Source organism: Tigriopus californicus, chromosome 6, assembly GCF_007210705.1.
Source record: "Tigriopus californicus strain San Diego chromosome 6, Tcal_SD_v2.1, whole genome shotgun sequence".
In the NCBI taxonomy this organism is placed as follows: Eukaryota; Metazoa; Arthropoda; class Copepoda; order Harpacticoida; family Harpacticidae; genus Tigriopus; species Tigriopus californicus.
This window is the reverse complement of record NC_081445.1, coordinates 13357210-13377781: the sequence shown is the minus strand read 5'-3', so window position 1 is coordinate 13377781 and position 20572 is coordinate 13357210. Positions and strand designations below refer to the sequence as shown.

Genomic DNA, 20572 nt, shown 5'->3' with positions numbered 1-20572 from the left:
TCTTTCTCGGGTCTCGGGCTCCTTCATTGTTCAATTTGCTGCCCTCAATAGGGTTTATGTAGGGGTTGATCCAGTAGCAAGATTTAAGTCAGACTTGGACAAGTTTTTGACTAAAATTCCGGATCAACCTTATATTCAAGGATTAGCCAGATCAGCCAACTCGAATTCGTTGGTCGATCAAATAATATATATAAATAAAAGTCAAGTATAATAAATAATCTTCTCGTCTTGAAGTGCTGGGATTCCAATCCCGGTAGCGGTAAGGAAGTCCGCACCAAAAAAAAATAGAAAGTAATGCTTGTAAGTTATAACGTCCTCTTGTTTGTGTCTCATAATAACCGCTAAATATATTGTATCATCGCACATTTGAACAAGTTGAGACACCTGAAAACAAGAGATGGCCCATTGCTCTCCAAGACCCTATTTCCCAAAAGTTCAGGTTCATGCCTTGTCCAATTATTAGCTCACCTTCAACAACAGCTATTTTTGTTAGTAGCTGCAGCTTGAAGGTTAGTTTCGGAACTTTGGTTTGATGAGCATGATTGACCAGACAAAGGTATAGCGGGAAAGCTTAATATAATAGATCATGTTTCTATCTTATACTCCAACTTTTCTTTCTTCTTTTTTGTGGACTTCATTAACACCAGTCGGAATAAAATCCTAAGGAGTAATTCAAGATATAACATTTAGCATATATGTTTCTTGTGACTTCTTTAAACTTTTTGATCCGCCAACGATGCGTAATGGGAAAGGTAACAAGGCTATGCTTCTACATTATATAGCACTTAAATTTCTTTCAAAGTTTTTAAATTAGTAATGCAAATTGAATTAAAATGCAACACCTACTATAAGTACATTTAAGTGTAACTTAGATTTACCGTCCGGCAAAAACCGATGAGGGTGAATTTTCGTTAAGATGCAGATTGCAATTATTTTCAAGGGAAGAAAAAATGTCCATCAAAAATCTGAGAAAATTGTCACCTCAACGTTTGGTTTAAAATGGCAATTGCGTGCGTGGACCATTCAAGTTGGTCCTGACATCAAACCCCTCCTCTTTCTATCTTAAGATCCTCAGAGTATTATCTTTCACCGTATTCAAATGTCAGCAAGAATATAAAGGCCAAGATTAAGGCGACAAATTTTGCTCTTTTTACGACGACAAAATTTGACGCCTTGGTGAAATAGAACCTTCCCTTGGGCAGTCGACAAAATGTTTCTGGATCATTTAGAGACATTAAGTCAGGATATCCTGGAGCAAGTTAGATTGAGCTCGGGATTGAATGATTGCACTATTCTTTCGAATGTGCCGCTACAAAGTCCAGAAGCAAGTTTTATCTCCGTTGATCTCACCAATCATGAGCTTGACCCAGCTAAATTTGCCGATTTTATTCATAAAACCACTTGGTGTGTCGTGGCCATTATCCATCTTGGCAGCAAAACAGGTTTCCCACTTGGAAGTGTGAAAACTCTTCTTGAAAGGAACATTCATTCCAATGCTTTCTTTACTGGAAATGTTTCGACACTCGACTTGAGGAAGTGGGAAAGACCTGCCGTAATCATTGAGAGAACTGGAAATTCAGGCTTTGTGAGTATTTTTGTACTATGCGGGTGGCCAGTGATGGCAAAGAAAGTGTTGTCTTTTGTCCCAGATTTTTCCGACTATGAATCCGACCAAAGCACCATCGCAGTTTTTGATTAATATAACATTTTTCGAACCTTTTCTGGTAACAAACTTGAGAAAAAGCCTTATCCAAGGAGGACGAGTTAGAGCCTGGGGATTTGACTAATCCTTGAATGGAGGGTTGATCAGGAGTTATGGTCATAAGTTTATGGCTGATATTTCAAAACCAAGGGCATTAAGGGCGATTATGGTGTAAAGGGGCTTGTTCCATGTACAGAAACACAAAAAACAGCTTACTGTTACTCTCAAACAAACGCCATCTTCCATCAGGCAGAGCTTTGGCATGAGAGTGTCCTTAACTCCAATCTAAATGTTGGTTTGAAGAAAAAATTAGTAGCTGAATTTGCTACGGATCGAACAAATATATGCAATTGAATGCCATAGAAGAGGTAATATGAGTAATAAAAGAGAGTATGAGTGATATGGCCTTGAACGGTACGAAGTTTCGCTCAATGACCTTTGGATCAACTCCTTTGAGCACTCCTCTCATAGATAATGTAGGTAAAGATATTGAGCAAGTCCCCTTCATGAAGGATATACGTAGGTGTAGTCCTTTGAAATCACGAAAAGTTCGAAAAGCATTAACAGTTGAAGGTGGGTAAAGCCTTTCAAATGTGTGATTGGATATATCGCACGTTTAAGCCCAGAGATAGTACAAGTTGATCTGTACAAGTCGATTCTTCAGCCACATCTTGAATATGCTTCACCCCTTTGGGCTTCAATGATTTCAGCAGGTTTGCAAAAGGTCCGGCAAGTCCAAAGAACAAATGTAAAATAAGTGATGTACCGGGAACATTTAAGGTGTGAGGGAGCTCTCGTATTGCCAAGGATAGAAAGGTTAGGGTTGTACATGCATTATTCAAAGAAAGCACGAAAGGGCTCTCAAAAGCATTCATGGGCTTTGTCCCAACCCAATCCTTTTTTTCGCTCATCGACCAATACCCTTGATACATTTCAAAATTTCTCGGGAGGTCCGAAACAGAAAACAAAGCCCGGGTTTTAGGGTCTATTGGAGTGAGCGTAGAGGCTTAACGTGTGTTTTGAGAGCACCTTCAAGCCCTCGAGAATCTAGGCTAGTTCGAACAATGAAGTCCACTTTTCTTCTTTCTCGGGCTCCTTCATTGTTTAATTTGCTGCCTTCAAATATTCGTATAGGCGTTGATCCAGTAGCAGGATATAAGTCGCACTTGGACAAGGTTTTCCTGATCAAACTTATACTGTTTTATACTATATAGTATTCAAGGGCTAGTCAGATCGTCCAACTCTAGTTCGTTGTTAGATCAGACAATTTAAGAATTTATAGTTAGATAAAATAAAATAAAAAATATTTCATCTGAAACTACTAAAAATTCTATTCACTGTAGCAGTAACTAATTCTGCAAAAAAATGTGAAAGGCCAAGGAGAACATTGAAAGCGGCTTTAACTCATCCTCAGTCAATTTATTTGTTTTTGAATTGTCCAATGTTGACCTTGTCCCAGTTCCTGATGACCACTCTGCCCGTATGATATAGGTATATTTGTTTCTTCTTAGCATATTCACGTTTATTGTGGTCGCATGGAGTCCAGTTATTGGCGCTTTAATGAGAACTATTGGCAAGTTGGGAAAAACTTCCTTTACCCATTTGGTTTAAGAGGAGAAAACTGCTTGCCACTATTATACAAGCAGTCATTCAAAGTGGGTTATTATGGACTTCTGCCCAATATTTTTGTTGATAAGAGGGATAATTCTGTCGCTGGGACAGATGCCGAAGCAATGAAGCTCGTGGCAGAGAAATATCACATGAAATTGGAATTTCATGTTGGTGAAGCAGGAAGAGTGGACACAACAAATTCAAATGCAACTCATAATTTAGCACGGGTAAGGATTATTCATAAGTGATTAAAAGTCTACCCATTCAGAGTATGCCAGCTTCCTAATGCCGTTCGATTATTGAATCGATTTCAATATGTTTCAGGTATTCCGGGGAGAGCTTCAAGCAGCAATCCCGGGATTATTGGCTTACCACAATAGCATATTTTTCGACCTGTCCCATTTCCTTTTATTCTCGCAACTCAGATATGTGACCAGGGTGCCCAGAAAGACAGTGTCTTTTGGGAATGTCATCAAAGGATTCGATATGTTTAGTTGGATTGGAGTGTTCATCGCCCTGACTTGTTTCTCGGTCACTTTTCAGACCATGTTTCAGGTTTATAAATTCGAGCTGAAGGACAAGACATTATACAATAACCCCGGAAACCCGATTGACTTCTTTTTACTCACGTTTACCACGTTCGTCGAGCCCTATAAAATCAATTGGTTTCCGTCTTGGTCTGCTGGTAAAGTGACGTGAAATCTATTTGATATTGATCGACGGTAAACAAGTTACTTTGTGTGTTTAGGAAAAATGTTAGCCCTTTTGTGGTCGCTGTTTGCCCTCCTAATGGTGAGCTTCTACATGTCCAATCTTAGAACCAATTTGATTGCACCAGGGTTGGAACCGGAAATCAACAATCATGAGGATATCCTCAAATATGATAAATTTGTTCATGTGAATATCCTCTTCATTTTTCTCTGCCAATTTGAGGTCTCTCCAGCTTTTGATAAGGTTCTGGACAGTGTAGACAAAAAAGATGGTTGGTTTTCCTCAGTTCAAGAGGATGGGATTCTGGAACCTCATGTAGAAGCAGCCGTCCTTAACAATGGAGATGCCTACCTATCCAGCGACGAAAATGTCCTTTACTCTTATTTGTTTCAAAAGACGTTGGGTTTTCCCAATTTGAGGATCTCCAATGATGGGCTGTACAATTTCTATATGTCGATGCGATTTAAGAAATATTCCCCTTATACACCCGATATCAACCACCTGTTCACCATGTACCAAGAAGTTGGCCTATTTCAAAAATTCCTCAACAAACCTATTCCTATTATAGCTCTACCTTCCACATCGGTTGGTTCTCAGCATGAATCGTCGGAGAATTTGAGGATGAGCATGGAAATGTTGTGGACCCCTATAATACTTTTGGCATGTGGAACATTTGCTGGTGGTATCGTATTGCTTTTTGAAATTGCCATGGCTGGTCACAAGAAAATGGTGTGAAGAATATGAAGAAATGACAAATGATATATGATATATGCTACATCTGACTAATTAAGCACACTGGACGTGAACCTTTGTCGAACTTGTAATGCTATCCATCTAATCAATGTGTATAAAACATGTATTTTATCTTAATACAAGTCATTCGGATTCATATATTCCTCATCCTCTAGCCCTTGAGGATTTCCTAACCACGGGTATTTCTTTGGACACTCATGACAGGTTGTCATATATTTCTCACCACTACCTTGCATAGTAGGAGGAAGACTGTCCTCTGCATATCTAAAAGAAAAATAAAGCATTTTAGATTGAATTGAGAAGGCCTTGTTTGTTTTCAATTTTTGTCAATGTAATTTTTTATATCGAACATCGAAGGGAGCGAAATAAGCAAATTTCAGGACAACACAGATTGAAACTATAATTGATGGTTTCAAAGGGTGCAACCCTGCAATTTGCATGTTTATCAAAATGACAGAGGGCATCATAAAAGGTCAAATTGTCCACAGTTAAGGATATCATTCGAGTTTTTTGGACACATCAATTACCATCAAGCTGCTGTAAATTGCTCCAAGTATTACAAAAAGCTACATGGAATTGATCAGGCCAAAATCTGAACCAATGAACGTAACACTATCGTGAGTAACTGACAAATGCTGCATCCCGTCACTGTGAGTACTACTGCTTGCAAAATAAGCCAAAATGAAACTGTCTTTTCTGTCTCACATGCTGTTGTGTATGCTTGGTGACTGACTTTATTGCTGACTTGTACACATTTATATACATGACTAGAATTAACATTATTATTCAAAGAGCATGAGCAACATGCTCATCACCGGGATATCACACATGCCTGACATCATTTGTCAATAAAAGCAAGGGTCAAGTGGCTTTAATACCAAAAAGTGGGGCATTGTCTTTGAATCATTAGTTATGTTTGACATGCCACAAACGGACTTTTTTAGCACATCTTTCATCATTAAAGATAAAAGAAAATACGATTTATTTTAATGATAGCTTCCAAATTAACTAATGTTTTTCTTGGTGAAAGAATCTTTTTTTTTACCGATTTTTATGCAACATGTTTTTCGGAAAAATGGGAACCCATTGTTATTGACTTGGACTTTTTGAGGCAAGATGTGAACATTGAAAAAATCCAGAAAATGGTTCCTTTTTGATCAGATTTCGTTCCCCTACATTAGCCATGAACCAAATATGGTTTTGAAATGATATTGCAATGGGAACAAAGTGCCTTAAAGTTGATATTGATTACAAATTTCCCCCCACAAATTGTAGTTGTACTTGTATCTTGTAAAACAAGGTTAATGCATTACTATGTCTTGTGTTTGTTTATCAATATCATTTAGCTTTTTATTTTGGCGTCAGAGTTTCGTTGAAGTATTTGGATCAAACAATGATAATGAATTGTTCCTACAAAATTTCTTGCTCCTTTAAATATTGAAAAAAATATTGAAAATTTGTCAAAATATTAATGAGGTTAAAGAACAATTAACATCACTAAAGAAGGTGAACATTATGGGTTGGGAAACATTTACAGGGTGCTTGGCATGCGGCTTTACACTTTCAATAAGAATCGAAAGATTGATCCAGCTTTTAAAATACTCAACCATTTGCATAAAACTCAGGATTGGGATGGCTGGGGAGGCACATCATATAAGCCATCCAACTTAAACTCCATTTTCGCTTTTATCCCTCTGCAAGGCGAGGTCGGAATCGGCCAAAAATTTCAAAGTTTTTGAAAATGTAAAACCGCATACCTCGCACCCTAAAGTTCCAACTACCAACTCACCGGCAAGACTTAGCCAAGCAATCAAATGGCTTGGGAAAATTGTCGCAACCGAATGGTTCATATGTGGCAGCTTCCTCTAATGCCACGGGGTTTTGCACGAATTTTAACCCATCAATCACGGGCACGATGTAAACATCCTCAAGGGCCGCCAAGTACTGAACGAACCTAAAATACACACTTGGGCCATTTTAAGAGGTTTTTTGGGGAAAATTGTTATTCCTATGCACCTACATGACATATCCGTCGAACATCCACGTTTGAGGCTCCACGAAGAAAGCTGTTTGAGCGTGAAGCCCAAATGGTGCTCGATTACCATTGTAAACTCTGTCAAAGTTCTTCTTCAACATAACAAATATGTGTTTTGGATCAGGGTCGGGATATCTGTGAGTAAACCCGTTGAAAGAAGACAATTTGGGGTGTACCTGGATGTTGATATTCATACCCTTGACAAGCTCCAAAGAACGAGCAAGGCTCGCCTTGTCCATTTCCAAATGTATCTCTGGAGTCTTCTAACATCAAGATAGGATATTCCCAAATTCCAGGGAAGGATTGATTCAAGCACGGCTCAATTTGGCAGTCCTGGATGCTCAAATAGTCGAACGTGTATGGCCAAAGGGCGCGATCCATGTTTACAAAAGCAAATTCTTCAGTGGGCAACGAAGAATCGTACAGAAAGCCGTAGTCCTTCATCATCTTGAACTGAGCGTTCCCGCCATTCTGAAGGTCTGGAGATCGAATCCCTTGAAGGCCAAACAGCAACCAATGATGATTAAGAATCTGAGATGCAACCTATACAGATTCGGTCTTTTACCTTGTATTTCATCGATTGGAACGTTAGCCATTCCGCTCAAGATGTCTCGCATTCCGTCCATTTCGAGAGCCCATCCTGTTTCGTTGATAAGTTGCCAATATGTTACGTTATTTTCATGGCTAGAATATTAAAAAAAAGCAAGTTTATATTGTCATACAGTACACAACAAGGGGTCGTGGACATTCATAGGAAGGAGCAATTACTTCTTCAGCAAGACTTGCTCTCGGTTATAAGACCAAGATATCTGGTCTTAACAGACCTGACCCACCCAATTGCCAAGATTGTAATTCTCTGGTATACCACTGTGGGAGAAATTGAGGATGGAGAGATTTTAATTGTCTCACAAAACTATCAAGAAGGATTAAGAACGGGACATCGATCAGCCGGGTTGATCGAAATGCTTATCGGCTTTTCCTAGACCTTATCTAGCTTTGATTTGTTGCCGAAGGCGGCCGCATTGAATATCAATATCTAATAAGGAAGGTAATAAACATGTCTCATTTAGATAATCGTGGATTTTTTTGTAGTAGGTTCTTGACCCGGTTTCATCAGCTTAAATGCTGGCAAATCGAAGAGCAACACCCTGTAATTGAGAGATTTATCGAATCAATGACATTTATGTCAAATCTTTCTCTCCTTTGCTTCGTTTTTTATTCAAGAACTTGCGCTACTTTCATGAAACCTTTTCTAGCTAGTGATTATTTTCATTCTGTAATTTGACAAGTAAACATGATAATAAGTTTGTATCTCTTTTCACTTTCCAATGACTAATTTTCAACTGGAATTTTTTCAACTATGAAATCAAACCATGGTCATCTTAATATAGAAAATAGGATAAAACATTAGAATCGTATGAAATTACAAGGTTTGTGTAAATGTGATTGAGATGGGATTTGTTTTTAGCATTAGTAGCCTTTTAATGGTTCATAGTTGACATAAAATTGGACGTCGTCTGCATTTAGGTTGCTTGCAACTTCGTTTCCTATAAATTCAATTGGACAAGGCACTGATGATATACTATAATTGGTTCACGATCAAAGTCCCAGACAAAAGGGCAATCGCTCCTTGAAAATTACTCGAAATATATGAGTTACTTACGAAATAGATATGCTCCCAATTTCATGACCTCGCGACCAGTAAGTGTGAACCAGGGAGTAATCTGAGTATTCATGGCTAACATAATGCGTTCCTCTGATGTTACAACCATTCGGGTTCTTGTACTCTCCGGTGAAGAGTTGCTCGAAAAAGCGCTCTGAGGTACTGGTAACCGCCTCATTGAAGGTCAAATGAACGATCTAGATCAAAACAGATCTTATTTTAATTATGCCGATTATCGAACACATTATTATTAGAATGAGTCTAGACATGTCCGAAATTACTATCCTCAAACGTTCTGGTTAAATTAAAGAACAAGGAAACCCTGATTGTATTCAGAGACAACAAACTCACTTGTGGAATTTTCTTTTCCTCCAAAGGTGGAATTGTGTTGGAACATCGACAATCTGGCAGATCACAGTGTGTTACATCGCACGGTTTGGCTAGCTCTTGGGGTTGAACGATGACAAGTAACCCTTATATTAAAAAAATATGTTTATATAAAATATCAGTTTGATATAACATGTATTTTTGTGCAAGAACTTACCCAAAAGAGTAACGATAGTTAAGCTGCATGTGTGCCACATTTTTGAGTGCGTATTGATCAAAGCTAATAAGAGGAATGCTCTCTCTCATTCGTGAGTCACGGCCTATCTAGTCTCTTTTAGGCACTATCTTTGTAAAGAGTTCGGAGGAAATGACGCCTTAGGTTGAGAACATCATGGTCAAGACTGCTTTATCTTTGTTATCTTGTCCGAGGGTAACTTTATCAAGAGGATTGGATAATAAGATTGGCACAGCTTGACCACTTTATTCAGAAAATGCTTCAGCCTCTAAGCATTACTTACGATGACTTTTTAAGCTTTAAGATTTTGAAAAAGGAGTTAACACAAATATTGATTATTCTAGAAGAAGTGTGAAAAATACATTCACTCTCATCGAAAACCAGCAGCACATCAACTTACTTGTTTCCATTATCTTTATTGAATCCAAAAAGAATCGATTCAGGTTGTAACTGGACGCGCTACCTCATTGTACTCTCTTCTGTAGTTTTAAGCTTTGCTGACTAAACACAAACAATGAATGTCGTCACTTATACTCAAAATCTTCCTGAGCGGAAAAACCAGATACATCATTCTACATCATATTTGTGTTTGGACGTTTTTGTCCATAGGAATGTTATTTTGTAAATACAATGTCTAGAGAATAGTTTTGTTATGCTCTCATTTGAATAAACTGTACCTAAAACCTAAAGACGGTTTTTAACAAGCGCAGACAGTCTTTGATTTTTCAATAACAAAAAAAAATAACCCCTCAAAAATGCTTGGCCGAGGCATTGCTCTATTCTTGATCTTTGATCTTTTTTCGCTTTATACCTGCAATAAAGAGCAACTCGAGAAATATTATTATGGAATGAAAGCAATCTCGTAAAATACTGATGTGGTGGAAAGTTTAAATTTTGTAAGTCCATGCTATGTGGAAATGAGGCCCTCAATGTCGAAGATTTCCTTTAAATGAATCTCCTTGAAAGAACGTGGAAAAATCACAAATTAGTCAGCCTTGAAAAATGATAAATTTGATTAGTCCCTGTAAAACAGGCCTAGAAAAAACTCCCATTTCAAGACTGTTTTGAGCGGCTGCATTTCAGAATTTTCCGAACTGAAGAGTAAAGTTAAGGACACGACTTTTCATTAGTCGTCTACATGGAATAAAATAGAACTAGATAATAAATATTTCATGACATAAAAACATCAACTGAAGACAAAAGTCGCAGGAAGTCGTTATTACCAGATTTATTAATAGCGGCGAAAATACGGCGAGTGGTGGGTTTTCCCCTCTTTCCGGTTGAATGAATGAAGCCACTTGAAACGGCCTCTCCCATATCCATAAATACAAAGCTCTTCATATTGACTCACCCGGTCCAAACCATAAAACATGCAAATTACCTCCACGAAAGAACCATGGAAGCATGAAGCGAAGAAACTCCGGAGACAAAGAGCCCACCAAACGTGATTTATTCTGGTGTTAGTTGAAACCGATCTGCCGTCAGCCATGAGAGGTTTAAAAGTAATTCTCGCTCTTTGTCCGCAACTTGCGCTTAGTTTTGTAATGTTTCCTGGATCAATTAACGAAACAAATGGTGTTCAAACCAAAAAGATAGTTCTCACCGAAGATGGTAAGTTTGAAGATAATCCTTGATTTCCACTTAACTTTGATTCACTGTTATCTTCCCTAGGGACAGAAAACACCAGCCTCCAGAATGAAACCTTGGCCAAAGCTCAGGCTTCAGTGACACGAGAGTCTTGCGAATGCCAATGCATCGATTACACTTTTCGCCAAGGAAATAATACCTATGGTAATTGTTTGGAGTAAGTTATACGGTAAAATGAAATTTACGTCTTTCAAACTACGGTTTTAAAATACTGAAATTTGAACGAGAGTGTGGCTGATTAAATCCATTGAGAAGAGTTTAGCGGTTAATGAAGCACAATGGAAAAAATACCCTTTAAAGCTTTGATGGAAATTCCTAAGCACATCTTGGCCTTCTTCTCCCTCAGAAAATCATGGGGAACAATTTTGATTTTATTGCTTTATGGAATTCTAGTCCACATAAAAAACCCTATAAACATATTAAAACATTATAAAGACTAAAATTTTCAAAAACCTACCCAATGTAAGTTGGGAGCACATTTAGTTAGCTCTTGAATATAAATTATGATATCATCTATGTCACCGCTACTTGGTTATATCGGATTTATCGGTCCAAATTTCATCGTTTTTAGCCCTAAAATGCCCAGGTTATATGTTAATTCAATTTCCCAAAGAATTAATATCGATTTTCACTATCGCAAAAATGAAAGATTATTTTTCCTTTTGTTACATAGTCTCACAATAGCTAAATATGCCATGTAATGTCACTTAAAACTTAAAAAAAAAGTCACTTAAAGCATTGAAAAAATCACTGACCTTGGATGCATTTAAAAGAATCTTTTACAAAGCTGCTTTTTGAGGACTTTCATATGGTTGCACAAGGCTTTAAGTTAATTTGAAATTATGCAAGAAACGGAAAAATAATCTTTCATTTTTGCGATAGTGAAAATCTATATTAATTCTTTGGGAAATTGAATTAACATATTACAGGGGCATTTTGGGGCTAAAAACGATGAAATTTGGACCACTAAATCCGATATAACCAAGTAGCGATGAAATAGATGATATCGTAAATAACATTCAAGAGCTAACTAAGTGTGCCCCTAATTTACATGGAGTAGGTTTTTGAATTTTTTTGTTTTTTATAATGTTTTTAGGTATGAAAGTCTTTTAAGTGGACTAGAATTCCATAAAGCAATCAAGTTAAAATTGTTCCCTATGACCTTTTGAGGTAGAAAGTGCCAATTTGTGTTTGGGAATTTCTCTGGAAACTTGATAGGGCTTTTTGAACACCGTGGAAGGTTAAGGTGATATCGTCGTGGATACTTTAAGGTGTCGCAGTTTGAAGTTTCATATAAGGATCAAAGACTCTCGAAATCTGTCCAAATGGGAATTATGATTCGTCTGTATTAAAAGCTAGGCTAATTATTTTGCTTTTTAACAGGGAGTCCTTAAAGTAACAACTATGAAAAGGATGATGTTTTGAACAAGTAGCCTCCTAATATTGTTGAGGTTGCGTGAACCTGATTTCTTGATACCCCGTTCAACAAAATTGTGATAGAACAAAGGTTTCTGAAGAAAATATCCGACCAAATTGTCCTTTTTCAGAGAATACAAGGATGCTCTGTGGTGCTATGTGCGAGATTTTGGTCGAAGCACATGTTTGGACAAGAAGGAATCCTCTAGAGTGAACGGTTTGTATTGGTCCTACCAAGCCTGTTCCACTCCGAGATACCAGGATTGCTTGGGAATGATCAACGACAATGAATACGATTACTATGACGAAGAGGTAGAAATCGAGAATCCTAGAAGCCTGAGGAGCCCTACAACATTAATGATTGATCCTTTTTAAAATTCAGGATGGTCTACCCGACATTGGAGAGTTTTTGAGGTCCAACTTGCGAGGAGATGGTTCTGAAGACAATGAAGAAAAGGTGACTTTTAACGATTCTCCGACGTCTTTAGAACAAATTGGTCGTGACTCAGTACTATTTGAGGAATCTGGCCCTTGAGCGCGATATTCCATTGGAACTGAATCTCGCTACCTAAGCTCCATGCGCTCTAAGCAAATGTTTCATTATTTTGGATTCTATCGTTGAAATGCTCGGTTCGATCAGCAAAAGAATAAAGTTATAAAGGGCAAACAATATCAATTTTCGGGTTATTTGAGCTGAAGCTCTAAAGAAGGATCATTGCTATCTTACAAAACCATCCTTGTCTCTATGAAAGGACAAGGGACAGCATAGATGTATCTAAATGCTTTTCCCACAGATTTTTCTCTATCTTGCCGATGGAAGGACGCACCAAGGCGCATTTTCAAAGAGAGAGTGCTAACCACACCACCTTCTTGCGTATAAGGATAGAAACATTTTGGGCAGAATTCCGAACACACGGAGGAAATAATTTATCTGATTTACCTCTCTTAAACCATGATGTTAATTGATACACAGACGGGATGAAACGTCACAAACAAAAGAAAAAAAAAGTATTGCCTCTTTGAAAGTTTCTCTAGATGCACCAGATTCTAGATTCAGGCTTTTCCATGACCTCCCTATCAGAGCGAGCAAAAACGATTTCTCAAATTGGCCGCTCTTGGCCAAAAATATTTACAGAAAACACCCACTGCCAGCCTCACAAATGGCACGCTCCGCACTATCCCTAGAAGTGGCTTGCTCACGTTGGCTTCCTTCCCTTGAAAGTTGTTGCTTGACAAGTCTTCTCTATGGTTTAAATGCAAAGTGAATACCGTTGGCAATTGGGGCACGAATTTTTGAAAGTAAATGGTACAGCCATATAGTCACTGTAGCCAAAGCAAATTCTGTAACACCTTTTAAAATCCACCCTGTAACGTGGCATTTCGAGGTGTAAAACGGAGGTTTTGAGGTCTTCATTAATGAGTCAAACACTGCACCCCCAGTAGGGAGGAGGGGGAAATATTTTCGTGTTGTTACCTTAAACTCGTCTTTCCTCTTTCTGTACTCCACTCCACGAACGACTTGCCTTGCTCCTTTATTCTTTAGTCTCCTTTTCACCTCTATTTCCTTGGAGCGTTTTTCGATCCCCGATTTCGTAATACCAAAAATCCTTTCAACTCTGGGACAGACAATTCATAACTTCCAATTCGCCAATCCAGAATACTGCCAAAATGACAAATTTGTTTTAGTACTCTCGTGCTGGCCTAAGAAAGCCACATGGTTCTTCGACCAACATCAAGACCAACCTTCTTTATATCTCCATCTTTTTCATGTCTCTTCATGAGGACAATCAGACCTCAAACACTCGGCCCAGACGCCATCAGTCAGGATGCCATCAATCGCCGTAGAGGCCTCAAAGCAGTCGTTACGAGAAATGGCTCAAGTATAGACGCAGACTAGAGATGTAATGGGCTGGAACCCAGCTCGAAACTCGACAACAGGCTGAGCTCTGGGCTAGCCCGGAGCTCAGCCCAGCTCGAACTGTTGAAACGTATTTGGCCCAGACCACCTCGAGCTGGGTTTAGACTCTGGCTCAGTCCAGCTCGAAATCGTCGAGCTATGATACAGCTCAGCTCGAAATCGACGAGCTATGATACAACCCAGCTCGAAATCGACGAGGCCATGCCTCAGCCCTGACCGAACTCGACGGAGCTCAACTATGGCCCACATCAGTTTGACAACTTTTGTCTGTAAATGAAAGACAAGCCAAGGAAATATTATGCATGACAATGAATGGTCTGTTACAGTCAGCAATTTGGTTGCTACTCCGCTATTTGTTCAATGAATTTGCCTGGTACCCCATCTTGTAGTACGAGAGTTTGGTGAAACCGCAATAAAACCTTGATAAAAGAAAGGTCACAAATCTTTTTTTAAATGACTTGCAAACACTTCAAAGTGGGTGTAGCTTGGGTTAATTTGAATATTTCGAAATGCTATTAGTAATTACTGACGTTTGGAACACTTCTTATTCTTGATCTTTTTGGTCCAAGGTAAGCGTCGAACCCACGTGCGGTGGGTTATTCAGTGGGCTATCGTTCGGGTTTATCATGAATCATCAAATGTGTTTGTCAGGTAAAGTAAAAGCGTAAAGTAAAAGTTGAAGCCCATACGTGCACAAAAAGGAATTTCAGTAAATGAATCAAATTTAGTTTTCGCTCTTTAGCAATAACTGCTGTTTTGATTAGGTAGGTTCTCGCCGAGGGGTAATTGTTACGTTCACGAAAAAGGTTTGGCTGACATCTCTTAACGTAGGTCTGAATCATTTTCAGTTCTACTACCGGGTGAGGGTGGACAACGTTCTTGGTTGTCACTTTCAAAAGCAATAAATCTTAACTGAAACGCCTAGTGGAAATGAATATGTTAAAAGCTGAGAGTTTAAACAAATCATAATATATTTTGGTGTTTGAAAGTTCCACTATTAGTTGCAACAAGCTTAAGTTAGGAGTTCAAACGAAGAAAATTGTTTGCTATCAATTTTATCAGAAATTGAAACTACTATCAAAACTTTGGCGTCACGATTTCATAAAAGACCATAAAACATTGAACAAAAGAATTCAAAGAGATACATTATCAAGAACATTAAAAACAAGCAAAGACTGGTTTGAATCGAAATGTCTTGTCTGCGCATAGAGATATATTTTGGAGGATGATTAAAAAGACTGTACGGCAAAAACATGCCATGTACCTCCTTTCTTTCAAAAACTTTACTCGAACGTGGTACTGAAACGTTGAACGAGTTGTGAAAGCATATCAAATTCAAATTATTGAAGCGCTCAAGGGAGGGAGGCAAGAGTCTCAATTATGTCAATAGTACAGTAATAGTAAATATCAACCCGATCAACCCAGCTCAGCTCGAAACCTGTTTCTTTTTTGGCCCAGCCCAGCTCGTGAGCTGGAAACTGTCAACCCAGCTCAGCTCGAAATGAGCCACCTTCCTCTTGGCTCAGCCCAGCCCGAAAATTCTTGGCTCATTACATCTCTATCCAACAGTTCTAAAACAAATCAAGACAGAAATTGCCACCCCACTTTGCCGTTTGATAAATATTTCGCTTATTTTAGGATTCATACCGAATGAATGGAAAATAGCAAAAGTGCTGCCCTCACACAAGGGAGGATACCAGACAAATTTGTCAAACTATCGTCTTTTTATGTTACTTTTTCTACACTTATCTGAGGCCTTGAATAAAACAACAAAAACAATAAAAAACTTACGTGATAGTTAGCCACCAGTACGTTTTCTAAATCAACGAAACTGTTTTTGACAAATTTTGAGTACGCTACACTGATCTACATTGACCCTACTTCACCTTTTTGAGGTGCTTGAATCATGCTTTGGGCATAACCTTTCAATACTGTTCGGAAAATCGCAGAACTGTCTATTCCCACAGTCATCGGTTTTGTCCAGCAAATGAGGAAGTACAACAAGGTCAGAAAGTACCACTAGATCTGACCCGAAAAAAACAAAGAATAGATGAAGAATTTGGCAGCACTGGTTTGAAAAATTGCCTCGCGGACATATCGTTCCCGTCAATAAAGATTGTGAGGTTTGCGAACAAATAGTGATGTTTATTTTCCACTTGACCCGCACATTAAAGCCAGATTGCGAGATGAGATACCTTACGTGTTCAGATATACTCTTGCTGTAAGGCCATCGTCATTTTCAAGGTCAACATTTTGGTTGTTGAAGTCGACTATTTTTCAAAAAAAAAATATTATTGTGATGTGTCATTTCGATGGCAGATTAAGAATCAATTACATTGTGAAAACTTTTTTCAACGCATTCTGGGCCTTAGGAAAGAATCCGTCTGGCAAGCACACGTAATTCAAGCCAATGTCTGTAAATTTCTTACTTATTGTAAGCTTGATTGTCATCGGAATTTTAGGAGAAAATATATTTGCTCCACTAATGCATTCACTTGTGTTCATTATTTATTTGATTGGGGTATGTTTTATCGTAGAGAGAATAATTGATTATATTAATAAAATCAGATCTCATCTTACTTAAACTCCTCTACGTAGAGGAACAATTAAAAGATAAAAATCGTGCACACGTGTAAAATGAGAAATTTTTGAAGATGTTTAGTCGTTTCATATAGGTAAATGAAAAACGCGTAATTACGATTGCCAAAATAACAAAGGCTATGAAAATGAATGGGACAACCCTGGTGATTTGGCAATGGCCGAAAAAATTGATGATTCTCCATTATTTTTAAAAGATAGACTTGTGCCGAGCAAAATATTTGTTTCTAAGATATTTTTCAATGTCGCCAAAGGAATCGAAAATTTCCTTCCTTCCTTTGTAATTGAGGATACGTTGGAATTTAGCAAGTGTTAGTTGCGCCATCACTTCCTATGCTTTGAGCAATAGGTGCCCTGAAAATATGGCTATTGAACGTCGATGTATTGCAATGCACCTCCTAAGTTATAAAACGTTATCACGTCAAATAGGAAGTATCGAAGGGTTAAATCGGTCGTGATCGTAAATGGGACAAGTGGAGCTCCACATGGCGCCACTCCAGGACTTTGAACACTCTCCAACCGATTGTTGACCAACTGAACCCAGTTATAGGGGTCCCTGGCTCCTGATCCGGAGAAGGAGAAATCTTGAACTCCTCTGAAAAAAAAAGTCGTTGAATATTAAGGAACATATTAAAGGGAAACAAAATGCTCAAGGAACATAACTTGAATCTGAAAGTCCCGAATGAGATTTTTCTGTTGAACGCATCCTTGTGCCATTCCAAAAATATGCCAACAAGTCTGAAGAAAAGAGCAAGGGTTTGCCCGAGCTACTCTTCAAACGAGCAGGCATTAAAAGGTACACAAGTTTAAAGTGATGACAAAGTCCACTTTTTGAAATCCAGAATTGAACACACTTCATGCAAAAAGAGAAATGGATTGAATAGGTAACTTTTTCTGAGGTGACCGTGCATATTGTTTTCAAGGAACAACAATGATCCCACCAAGAATGACGAAATTTAAATCAAATTTTATTTCGACTGCAATTACAACATAATTCTGACATCAAAGCTATTGGTCGGATCAAATGCATAATCACGAGAGGGTAGAACATGAGGTTACCAAATTACATTTTCAAAGACACTTGACATAGCTTGCGGTGGCATGTCAAAAACGTGTTGGCTAGCCTCAAATACTGTATAAACCTGATTTTCTTACGTGAAACTAGGGCCAATTTTAGCTTTACGTTGAGATTGTACCTTTTACAGCAATCAAATTCTTAAAGAACATCTAAATTCTTTTTTCGATTCTAACATGTGGACTGTGCATTCTCAGATTTTCTTTCCAAAATGCAAACACTTTTCTTTTACAAGGACCAGTTTTCAGCGGTATAAAGTTCCCTCTCCGGCAAAAAAAAAGGAAACCAAACGCCACCATTATAAATCTTATTTCATGGCGCTGTGTTCATGAGTGGCTGGAATCTAAGTTTCTAACCACTTGAGGGGAAAATAGGCATTCTCTAACGTCAAATATGGCTTCGAGTGGTTTCAAGGGAAAGTCAATCCTTGAAACCGATTCTTGCAAAAGCAAACAGTGTACTTAATAGCAGCGGCGTTCTTTACTTTTGCATGCAATATATTCAAGTTCGGCTCTCAAAAAGTTGATCAGTCAACACCTGAAACGTGTTTGCCATTTCATCATGCCCTCTCCTGTGAAGAGAAGCTCGTGCAAGCCCTTACACTTCTCTTCAAACTCGACGGCATGAAATGGGCGAACACATTTAAGGTATCTTGACCTTGTCGACTTTCTTCAAGCCGCATTTTTATAAGCTCCATGCAAAGAAGGCCCCCGCTATTGTATAAATAGCTATTCATACACTTTCAGCTGATAGTTTTCCAGCTGTATTTCCGGGCTCAGGGTGCCCGATATTCGCCTCAACATCCTCCTTCCCTTGGGTGCCAACACCGCCATTTTTCTCCAGGATCCACAACTTCGTACTTGGACGCATTTTGGTTCCTCCTCTTGCTACCATCGTTGCAGGCCAAACCTTGCTATACCGTCCTGGATGAATTAGGATGACCCACCCACAGTTCCATTACTCTCGTGTTTTTTGGGAATCCACAATCAATACAAAATCGCCCACTTGGAGATTTTGTTGTTTCCGACTTCCATTTAGGTCGTCCCCCGCTTGCCAAGTCAAACATTGTATTTTTCCTTCCTTTTGTCCAAAATATGTTTTTGATGGCTGATCGACCGGTTTTTGAGTTTGATATCCATTTGGACAACTTGAAGTTTCCATGGAGAAGGGTCTCAGTTAGGGTATTCGATTTTGCACGGTCTTGGAGGGAAAGTAATTGTCCATGTAAAATCTTGATTGAACACCCTCCAAGATATCTGGGCTTCCGAATTCTTCGGCGGGTTGTTTGAAGCACATGAATAGCCTGACATGGTGATGACGTATCTTTAAATACCAATCCCATCATTTCAAACAGTCCAGTTTAACCCCCTGGTTCTACTTCCCACAAAACTCGATGGTAGCAGGCGTCACCTGGGTCCATCTTAATTCTGCTGTACATGTCTTCAATATCGGAGGTGACATCAATCTCAAACTCCAGAAATCCAAGGAGAGGGACGACACGGTCATTTTGCAGAGTCTGTCCCGTAAACAAGTAATCATTGAGAGAAGAGTTGAAGTATTTCGCGGCAGAATCAAAAATAATCCTTAACTTCCGAGGTCTGGATTGCTTGTGTGCTCCATGGTGAGGAAGCCATCTGGTAACCTTCTTGCATATCATATCCTTGATCCAAATATTTGGCCATGGGGGCTCGATAATCAATGACATATTTAGGCTTCCGGTTCATTTTCACTTCAATCGGCTTTTAACTTTTTCTGGCGCCAACAGGATCATTTCCTGGGCGATGTCCTCCTCTCCATGGCTCCTCGAGAAGCTCTCTGGTTCCATTCCGGATTAGCTTCATTCCATAGGCTTCTTCTTGAGACCATACAGGGTATTCCCTACCCATTTTCGGCCCCAAATTGCTCCGAGTCAAAAAGTGTTTTCATCATCGTTTCAAGATTGGGTTGAGTTTGGCCATAATGAATATAGTTACCTGGACCAATTGCCTGGTCCACAACACAAGCCTTACCACGAACGACCCACTCAAGAGCACAACGAATGGCACTTGGGTCATCAGGTCCACCACGTTGCACCTCCATAGGATGTATCAAATTCAGGACATCCACCCCGATCAGCATGTCCACTTCCAAGTTTAGGTGGGTCAAGAGAAGGTTCGACAAATGACTGAACTTTTCTTGTACCGAACGTCAAGGAAACGATCTCAGATTGTTACACACCTTGTCCGAGAGGTTCAGAAATCCCGAACATGACGTCCTCATTGCAACCTCTGATCATCGCATCAACGATCAACGACACCACTTCTTCATTGAATTACAAGCGAGAGCAGGTTCATGATCAAGGTGTCCTCATTTGGTTGTGGTATCTTCAGTTTTCTCACTAGTTTCTTTGAAATGAGAGTTACATCTGAGCCTTCATCTACAAGTGCATTGATCCCCCAGGTCCCCCTTCAAAGAGATCACACCCAATTTGGTCTCCACCGCAAGTATTGATCTGAACTTGATGTGTTGATTCGGATACGCATCGCTTTTCTTGCACTTTCCTTGCTTCGATGTTCACTGGTTCTCTTGGCTTATCGACGTGAAGCCAAGTGTGGTGGGTTCCCATACATCCGTCTTTCCGACAATTCAGTTCATCTTTCCTGGAACACTAAAACGTGCGATGGCCCATCAGACGTCTAAAACACAGACCAGTCGATGTTAGCAACCTGTCTCGCTTTGGCAGCAATTATGTCGCTCCTCTAAGGTGGCCTGAAAGCTGGTCTGCCAGCCGAGTGAAACTGACACCATTATCGTTACTTCTAATACAAGGCAAACCTCGGATGGCATGAGGATGGACTGTTTCCAAAAGATGTTGGCACCCATAGTTATCATGGAGGGCTTG

General features: G+C 39.1%; 2 protein-coding genes and 1 long non-coding RNA gene across 4 annotated transcripts in view; 2 read left to right on the top strand and 1 right to left on the bottom strand.

The window, feature by feature from the left end:
- LOC131882304 (uncharacterized) overlaps nt 1–5450 on the top strand; it is an 8988-nt gene extending 3538 nt beyond the window's left edge. Inside the window, exons 2-3 of the long non-coding RNA XR_009373476.1 lie at nt 3214–3540; nt 3638–5450. This is a non-coding gene — a long non-coding RNA (uncharacterized LOC131882304). The remainder of the gene's footprint in view (nt 1–3213; nt 3541–3637) is intronic.
- LOC131882302 (chitin deacetylase 7-like) lies at nt 4863–9180 on the bottom strand. Its single transcript, XM_059229405.1, has 8 exons — nt 9020–9180; nt 8827–8948; nt 8476–8672; nt 7378–7496; nt 7009–7306; nt 6798–6947; nt 6567–6731; nt 4863–5041 (listed from the first exon to the last, which is right to left on the bottom strand). Exons 1-8 carry the CDS (start codon nt 9057–9059, stop codon nt 4891–4893), a joined length of 1242 nt encoding a protein of 413 aa, XP_059085388.1. The 5' UTR covers nt 9060–9180; the 3' UTR covers nt 4863–4890.
- Nucleotides 9181–10406: 1226 nt separating this feature from the next.
- LOC131882303 (uncharacterized) lies at nt 10407–12770 on the top strand. Of its 2 annotated transcripts, none has more exons than XM_059229407.1 (4): nt 10407–10648; nt 10715–10841; nt 12232–12412; nt 12483–12770. In XM_059229407.1, the coding sequence occupies exons 1-4, from the start codon at nt 10525–10527 to the stop codon at nt 12633–12635; spliced, it is 585 nt and encodes a 194-aa protein (XP_059085390.1). In that variant the 5' UTR covers nt 10407–10524; the 3' UTR covers nt 12636–12770. The 2 variants fall into 2 exon arrangements, with proteins under 2 accessions (XP_059085390.1, XP_059085389.1); XM_059229406.1 differs by having other exon boundaries at nt 10410–10648; nt 10709–10841.
- Nucleotides 12771–20572: the final 7802 nt, after the last annotated feature.